Source organism: Sardina pilchardus, chromosome 5, assembly GCF_963854185.1.
Source record: "Sardina pilchardus chromosome 5, fSarPil1.1, whole genome shotgun sequence".
In the NCBI taxonomy this organism is placed as follows: domain Eukaryota; kingdom Metazoa; phylum Chordata; class Actinopteri; order Clupeiformes; family Clupeidae; genus Sardina; species Sardina pilchardus.
In genome coordinates this window covers 5,297,118-5,306,206 of record NC_084998.1, presented here as the reverse complement: position 1 = coordinate 5,306,206, position 9,089 = coordinate 5,297,118, and the positions used below count along the sequence as shown (strand labels likewise).

Here is a 9,089-nt window from a genome sequence, read left to right as displayed (position 1 = left end):
TTTAGGCTATGAAACTGAGCAGGCGCTCAGCAGATGCTACTCAAAGGGCGCTAGCCTATAGCCGGATGGTGGATGGGCTGAATGAGTTTCGGTGAGTTTACGGTTTCATATAACGAAGTGTTGATTTGTCTCGCGCCTTCTCTTTTTCTGTTAACAGGCACAGGCACAGGCACAGGCACACCCATCCTGTCAGTCAACTGTTTTTTTTTGTTGTTTTTTTTTATTTGGCTGTGAGAAAAATATTTAAGACTTAGAGAGACTTAAGGATTAGGTTTAAAATCCCTTAAAAAAAATAGCCAGGTGTCAAAATGTATGCTACTCCCCACGAGCTAGCTAGGCCAATATCAGATCATTTCATGTAATTATAGCAGACAAGCTAAACGTTGCATCTTCTGAAGCAGCTCTGAAAATAGATCAGAGGATGTTAGTTTGTGCTATTGGACATTCAAATTCAATTCTTATCATGGGCCAAGTGTTGTATAAGGGCCTTGAGGGTCCAGCAGGGGGGTGGGTTGGGGGGGGGTTGGATTGGGTGATGTGCTTCTGAGCACCATGTGCCTGTGTTTGCCTGTCAGAGGTGACATGGGGGAGCTGCTGGGGGTGGGGGGGTGGGGGTGGGGTCTTAGCTGGTCACGAGAGTTTTGTGGATCCTTTTCCAAAGTGTGGGCGCCTCTCTGTGTGTGTGTGTGTGTGTGTGTGTGTGTGCTTAGCTTTAATGCTCCTAATCCTGCCATGTGACCTGCAATAGGTGTTGAGTTAAGCCTGTGAGCAGAGGATATGGCTCCCCTCTCATTCACCCCTCTCTCTCTGGCCGGCTCTCTCTCTCTCTCTCTCTCTCTACCTGTCTCTCTCTTTCTTTATCTCTGTCTCTCTCTCTCTCTCTCTCTCCCTCTCTGGTCTCTGGCCTGCACTCTCCCCTACAGGCTCAGACTGTTTTTTTTTCTTCCCTCACCGTCACCAACTCCTCACAAATGCCTCTGGCAGGCTCCTCCTCAGGGAGAGCGCCCCAGCAGCAGCGGCAGCAGCAGAGCATGCTGGGATAGGTGCAGCAGAGACTGTGGGGCGGCTCGTGTCTCTGCAGCGCGGCCAACATGCCCTCACCGCGCTGCAGTCATATGCCTGCTGGCGCGCTGCCATGGCAACCCGACTCCCCTCGCGAGGGAACAGGATCTCTGTCACAGACAGTCAGCCTGACCAGAATAGTAAATAATATGCTGGAGGAGAGCGGGAGGAAGGCCACTGGTGAAGGCGTTGGAACAAACAAACACCTGCAGTTATCTCTCTCTCGCTGGCGCTGAATAGGATGGTGAACATGTTTTTGAAGAGTGTAGTGTGCTCAGGTTGTGAAGTAAGACCGGATGTTGGAAGGGGGAAATAAAGAGGAAACCAAAAAGTACACCACAATAACCCTTCAAAACACACATCTCCACACTTAGTACGCCACACACACACACACACACACACACACACACAGTGTAGCTGCACATTTACAGTTGGTTTCCTAGTGACATTTGTAGAGATCCTCTGGTTTGAATATTTTCAGATTAAGCCTCTCTCAAACGCCCCCTCCTCTTCAGTTCACCTGATCCGCTGCTAAGGTAGTGTAAAGTTAGACCATGTTCTGGCCTGGCTGCGGCGGTCACAGGTTATTGGTGCAGAAAAGAGATGCCAGGTCTTTTTATAGGATACTACAACCAGAAATAAAGTACTGCGAAGTGAACTAGAGTAGGTTGTGGGACGGGGAAGGGAGGGAAGGAGGGGGGGGGGGGGGGGGGGCACAAGTGTACATGCTGCTGCTGGGCCTCGGCGCTGACTGGCTGAGATGTGCAAGTGCGTGCAGCATCTGCACTTTTCCCGGAAGTGTGTGAGAAGTAGATCAGCATGCCATGGAGAAGGAGAAGGAGAACCCCCCCCCCCCCACCCCCCCCCCCCCCCCCGAATTTAGAATTTAGATAAGCAACCTGTTTGCAGAATGCGGCGAGCTTGTCAACAGGTTTTTATAGCCGTGTCTTTTTGAATGAGTTAAAAATAAAAAGGAGGGTGCTGTGGAGATTTCTGCAGTGCAGGAACTTTCATCACATTTCCTAATGTAATGTGGATCGTGTAATCGGGGGGATGCTGTTGTGACAGGAACGTTGTGACATCTGAATAAACCCCGGAGCAATTACTGTGAACATTACTTCCATTCTTTGTGAAGTGGGAGTGTGAGCTGTGTGTTTGAGGTGTGAGCTGTGTGTGTGTGTGTGTGTGTGTGTGTGTGAGAGAGTGTGTACGTGCATCAGCCCCCAGAGTGTGAGTGTGTCTGTACTGCTGCTTCTGCTGCTCCTCCAAGGAGATTCCCTTTTCTGTAGTGTGTGTGTGTGTGTGTGTGTGTGTGTGTGTGTGTGTGTGTGTGTGAGACCCTGGCTCTAGGCCCGCTGTGGGTCTGCGAGGAATTTCCCGCCGATGAATCCACACAGAGGGTCTCCCCACAGACGAGTCCCGGAGAACTGTGCATCTCTTGTTCTCTCCCCTCACAATGACCCCGCTGTCTCTCTCTCTCTCTCTCTCTCCCTCCCTCTCTCCCTCCCTCCCTCCCTCCCTCCCTCCCTCGGACAGGACGACCATCTGTAACCTGTACACCATGCCCCGTGTCCCCGAGCCCGTCTGGCTCGCCATGATGTCTGGCACACCAGAGAAGAATCAGCTGTGCAACCAGTTCATGCGGGAGCTGGCCATACTGATGGAGCAGGCCTCTAAAAATCAGTTGAGTGGACGGGGCCCCTTTGACCTCTCGTGTACTTACGTTACGTTACGTTACGTTACGTTACGTTACGTTACGTTACGTTACGTTACGTTACGTTACGTTACGTTACGTTACGTTACGTTACGTTACGTTACGTTACGTTACGTTACGTTACGTTACGTTACGTTACGTTACGTTACGTTACGTTACGTTGCTTTACGTTGCTTTACGTTGCTTTACGTTACATTACGTTACATTACGTTACATTACATTACATTACATTACAATTGGCTGATGCTTTTTAGCCAAAGTGACATACAACATGGTAAACGATATGCATGACTGGCTCTGTAGCGTGATGTCTTAGCCTTAAGTGCCACGCGGTCTGAGTCCATACTGTACATACATTCAGAAGCTGCACGCGGTCTGAGTCCATACTGTACATACATCCAGAAGCTGCACGCGGTCTGAGTCCATACTGCACATACATCCAGAAGCTGCACGCGGTCTGAGTCCATACTGTACATACATTCAGAAGCTGCACGCGGTCTGAGTCCATACTGTACATACATCCAGAAGCTGCACGTCTCAACTGACCATCTCTAGCTGCATGTGTGGAAGCATGTCCTGACCGCCATGTCTGTCCCTCTTCTAGATTCCTTCCCGCCCTGATCACAGCCGTGTTGACCAATCACCTGGCGTGGGTGCCCACCGTCATGCCCAACGGGCAGCCGCCCATCAAGATCTTCCTGGAGAAGCATTCATCTCAGAGTGTGGACATGCTGGCCAAAACACACCCCTATAACCCACTGTGGGCCCAGCTTGGTAAAGATCCGCTCCTTCAGTATACTGAGTCTGTGTCTTGTCAGAGAATGTGTGACCTTTGCAGATGCCACACAGAAACATTTGAATAACTCCATCAATGGGAGAAGGTTAGCCATTACATTTCATTGGAGTTTACATTTATGAACGCTGCTTTGTTGAAAAGAGGAGCCATTATCACTCATTTAAATGTCTCATGAGATGCATATGGGTCTGTTGCTACAAATGTCTTGTACTTCTGGTACTGTACTGTACATCCCATCTGGGACCGCTTATGAAAGTGTGTTGTGACTGCCACCTGGTGGCAGAGTTAAACAGTGCTGGCATAGAATCTACAGATATTGGCCAGGTTTCCCAGATTCGTTTAGAAGCTCTTAAGTGCTAAGAACTTCATAGGAGCGCTCTAAGAGCTTCTTAACAAATCTGGGAAATGCGGCCATTATGGTTGACTGCAAGTGGTTGATGTGTGTAATTGGTCATCCACAGACTAAATTGAAGCTTGAGCACAACATAACCGTAATCGCTATACAACAGTAACCATGACCGTAACCACCACACAACAGTAACCATGAGCGTAACCACCACGCAACAGTAACCATGAGCGTAACCACCACACAACAGTAACCATGAGCGTAACCACCACGCAACAGTAACCATGACCGTAACCACCACGCAACAGTAACCACGTGGGTAACCACCACGCAACAGTAACCACGTGGGTAACCGAGGCTTGTTTCCCCTGTGTGCAGGTGACCTGTACGGGGCGATCGGCTCCCCGGTGCGTCTGTCGCGCACGGTGGTGGTGGGCCGGCGGCAGGAGCTGGTGCAGCGGCTGCTCTACGTGCTGACCTACTTCATCCGCTGCTCGGAGCTGCTGGAGACGCACATGCTGGACAGCGTGGAGGACGAGGCCATCGTCATCCCCGGCTCGCTCATCACCACCTCGCTGCGGCGGGGCGAGGTCGAGGAGTCCGACTACGTGCTGGTCACCGTGCACAAGCCCAGCGGCGACTACCTCTCGCAGAGCGCGACGACGGCAGCAGGGGGGGCCGGCGGGGGTGCCGGGGGTGAGACGGCCGAGGTGGGCAGCTACCTGTCGGACACGCACAGCATGCAGAGCAGCACCTACACGGACACGGAGCCGTGCCAGGGGCCGGACGACGAGGCGCTCGACGAGGGCTCGCAGAGCAGCAGCGGTGGCGGGGTGGCGGTCACGGTGGCGCACGCCGGCCACTGCACGCAGGCGAGCGCGCACACCTTCGGCACGGTGCCCGTCATCCACACCGAGGACGTCAGCGAGCTCGCCTCGTCGTCTCCGTCGGTGTCGGTGTCGTTGTCGTCGTCGTCGTGCAAAGAGACGGGGAGTCCGCGCGCCGAGGCTCGCCTGGAGACGCTGGTGTGCGTGGGCTCCAGCTCGCCGCGGGAGAGGACGCTCGTCCTGGGCGCCGAGAGGGGCCGCGAGCAGGCCGGGGCCGAGGCGGGGGTCAAGGCCGACCCCGACGGCCCTCGCGTCTACAACGACGACGTTCCCACGGGCGGCATCGGCATCAAGTTCTTCCGCTCGCCGGGGATCCCGCTGGAGAAAAAGCCCCCGGATAAGTCCCTGGCGGCGCCGCCGTACTTGCTGGACGAGGAGGAGCCGGCCACCAAAGTCACGTTCCTCATCGGAGACTCCATGTCCCCGGAGTCGGACCCGGAGAGCAGGCAGAGGAAGCTGGAGGAGGAGCTGAGGAAACACAAGAAGCAGCTCAAAGAGAAGGAGCAGAAGCAGCTGCTACAGCAGCAGCAACAACAGCAGCAACAACAACAACAGCAACAACAGCAGCAGCTGCAACAACAACAACAACAACAACAGCAGCAGCTGCAACAACAACAACAACAGCAGCAGCAGCAGCAGCATCAGCAGCATAAGGTGAGCACAGAGCAGAGGGGTGAGCCCAAGTCGAATACAGTGGACCAAACCAAGACCAACGAGGGCAAGGACCCAGCCCCACCCTCACCCTCACCTTCACTCCCACCCCCACCCCCACCCTCACTCCAACCCTCACTCCCACCCCCACCCCCACCCTCACCCCCACCCTCACTCCAACGCACCACCAGTACAATGCCCAAATGGACCCCAGCTCCAGAAGACATGGACTTGTTTGATGAGTATTTCAGCGACGACAACCCGGTCGAGACACGGACTATCGACGACTCGTCCAAAAAGGCGCAGGAGAGCGTTAGCGTTAGCGAGCCGCAGCCGAACCAGTCGGTAACCAGCAGTATTGAACTGTCCGACGGGCAGAGCTGCAAGGACACAAGGGACAACAGCCGTAGCTCGCACAGCGCTAACTGCAGCGCGGGCTCCTGTAGGTGCCGTCCTGCTGAGCAGGACAAAGGCATCGTCATTTCCGTTACCGTCCCCCAAGGGGACACCAACAGCGGCGACCTGAAGAAGGGGGCGCCGGTCAACGACTGGGAGATTCCACGGAACGAGAGCTCGGACAGCGCGCTCGGGGACAGCGAGAGCGAGGACACGGGCCAGGAGCTTCCGCTGCCGCGGCACGAGGAGCCGTATTACCGGGACGACCAGGAGGAGTGGCAGGACGAGGTGGAGGTTCCGTTCCCGGGGTGAGGAGCGATTTCTTGTTCACCAGCGCTAGATTCGACAACCATTCCAAGTGTTTAAATGCTGATGTTTTTTTTTTTTTTTTACCTTATTTTTATTGGGTTAAATCAGACTTTCATTTACACCAATATGACATGATAATGTGTTTTAAGATTGAAAAAGATCAATAGGCCCACATCAGTGATCAGTTTGATGATTTTTTTTAAAAATATACATATATTTATATTTACAGGGAAAAGCTGGTGGAAAACTTCTCTAAGCCAAATGTAGCAAACTTCGGGAGATCCCTGTTTGGAGGATACTGTCCAACATATATCCCGGACTTTGTGTTACATGGGACGCCGAACGATGAGAAGCTCAAACAGACTCTCATGTCTGACCTGGCACATACTGTGCAGGTAAGCCATCTCCCAAGTCTGCCTTATTGGCTAGCTCATGAGTTTTCATGTGTTAAGTAGCCATGAAGCTCCACCAGGCATGTAACTGAATGTGGTTCACGCAGTGTCTGCTGCAACAGTTAGCTTCCAGTGTTATCAATGGAATTGGCTACTGTAGGTTGTAATGCTCATTTATGGGAGCCAGGCTCGTCACTCTTCCATGTTTGTGAAAGCTAAGGTATCTGGATTAGAAATGCGCTTCCTAGAACTCGCACTGCACATGTGGTTGCATGTTCTCATGTTGGTGTGTGTGTGTGTCCATTACAGCATCCGGTACTGGATGAGCCCATTGCAGAGGCCGTTTGCATTATAGCAGACACAGAGAAGTGGACGGTACAGGTGGCCAGCAGTCAAAGGCGACAGACGGACACCAAACTGGGCAAGGAGGTGCTGGTGTCCAACCTCGTGTCCAATCTCCTGCAGTCCACCTATCAGCTGTATAAACTCAACTTGTCTCCCAACTTTGTAAGTGCTACCTGCTGGGTGTCAGTCTGTTGTTGTTGTTGTTGTTGTTGTTGTTGCTGCTGCTTCTCAGTGTTTGATGGAACATTACCCACTAACCTTTTGTTTTTTGTCACAGTGCATCATGCATTTGGAGGACCGGCTTCAGGAGCTGTACTTCAAGAGCAAGATGCTGGCAGAATACCTGAAGGGCCAAACCAGAGTGCATGTCAAGGAACTTGGAGTGGTTTTAGGGTGAGCATTGTCTCCCACTGCTATCTGGAATGTTTTCTATTGAAGCATCAAGCTATATTGTTCACAAACAAATCATGCATGTGCATTGACTATATGTGTCTTCTTGACTTTTTAGAATCGAGTCCAGTGATCTTCCCCTGTTGGCGGCAGTAGCGAGCACTCACTCCCCATACGTGGCTCAGATCCTGCTGTAGAGCGCATACAGTGGACAGACGTCAGTGGAGAACTTTGAGGAGCAGCAGGAATGGTGTTTCTCTTGATCTTGTTTATCTGCACAAACAAACAGACTGTGGGACCCACTGAGGGCCACTTGAACTCTGTGGGTTGTGCCCGGCGTCTTGGAAAGGCCAAGGACCAGCTGCCTGCAATGGAGACAATCAGCCACATGGGGGCAGCAGAGGTCACTGCTCCCGGTGATGGCTAGATTGACTATCACCACAGGTACTCTCATGAACTGTTTCCTTGTTTTATTTGACTTTTTTTTTTTTTTTTTTTTTTATCTGTTTACGTCTGTACCTGTTTATTTCTTTTCACAAAGAAGACTAGAAAGCCAAAGAGAAGTTGTCAAAGACATTCATCTCTAAACAAGGAAGGGACAAAGTGACTACTTCCACCTCAGCGCACCTTTGATATAGAAATGGTAGTAGTCCTTGCTGCACAAAAATAAGAATAGGATGTTTTAAATCACAGTAAATTACAAGTTGTCGTTTGCTCAATTATGTCTTTTTTATGTTATCAATGGAAATGTCCTGCAATGCCTGGCATGCCTATTTTATTTTTTCAATGTTTGTCATTGTGGATTTTGACAGCAAATTGTATATTACTAGTCTTCACATTATCCAGTTGGTTCAGCACTACCTCAAACAAATGTGAGGATTCACAGCTGTATTTTGAATGACCCCAGAAATATTAAGGCCCTGATCAGTTTTTACCAGTGTAATGGCAAACTAAGGCTTGTCAAATCCTTTTGCTGTTTCTCAAATGTATGGCCGCACTCCAGGTGTACTCCTAAAAATCACTTAATTCTGAATGCCATTGATTCAAGTAACATTTATATTTCAAAGTGAAATGCTGAACTATTTTCACACTATACAATTTATACAGCTTTGCCACATTGTTTACTGCTGAAAGGCATGTGTTATAAAGAGAATACAAGGAATACTAGTCTGTTATTATGCTATTATTAGACGGCAAGAATTTTTGAGAAATAATGACATGTTAATTTTATAAAATTGTAAAGGTAACTGAAATATGTGGATGAAGACATTTATTTTTTACAAATATTTGTAATGTCTGTTAGTAAATTCATGAATTATTTTTGTCTTGAGGAGTTGCTCCTCAGAGTCTTAATGGACATGTAGCATAAGATGGAGTGAAGGTGTCTGGGAAATGTTCTTTTCTTGCTTATAATGCATTGGTTTGCTCTCAGTGTATGATGTTTGGCTTCTGCAAATGACATGAAATTCATTGCGTTTTGTAAAACACCTATTTGCATTTGTTTAATGTATTTATATCTACATACATTCTTTATACATGAATTCAGTTAAATTATTTAGAATGGTGTGTACTGGTTTATGTACATTGTATATATTGTTTTCAGTTTGTTTCCATTTATTTGTACATAATGTCTTTCAATATTGGATTATTTTTCTGTAATTATCCTTTCCCAATTTTCTGGGAATGTTGTGCAATAAAACATGCCAATATAATACATTTACAGACTTGCCATCACAAACATTTATTTCTTGGTTAAAGATGATTGATTGATTGATATAGCCTACTGGTTTTTCTGACAAAG

The 9,089-nt window shown here is 49.5% G+C and overlaps 1 protein-coding gene across 3 annotated transcripts in view; it reads left to right on the top strand.

The window, feature by feature from the left end:
- fnip1 (folliculin interacting protein 1) overlaps positions 1-8,998 on the top strand; it is a 27,875-nt gene extending 18,877 nt beyond the window's left edge. For all 3 annotated transcript variants that reach the window (XM_062536052.1, XM_062536050.1, XM_062536051.1), the window contains 8 exons: positions 6-91; positions 2,599-2,745; positions 3,381-3,550; positions 4,297-6,160; positions 6,391-6,556; positions 6,863-7,060; positions 7,176-7,291; positions 7,407-8,998. In XM_062536052.1, coding sequence (XP_062392036.1) covers positions 6-91; positions 2,599-2,745; positions 3,381-3,550; positions 4,297-6,160; positions 6,391-6,556; positions 6,863-7,060; positions 7,176-7,291; positions 7,407-7,485 — 2,826 coding nt within the window. In that variant the 3' untranslated portion in view covers positions 7,486-8,998. The remainder of the gene's footprint in view (positions 1-5; positions 92-2,598; positions 2,746-3,380; positions 3,551-4,296; positions 6,161-6,390; positions 6,557-6,862; positions 7,061-7,175; positions 7,292-7,406) is intronic.
- The last annotated feature ends 91 nt before the right edge of the window (positions 8,999-9,089 follow it).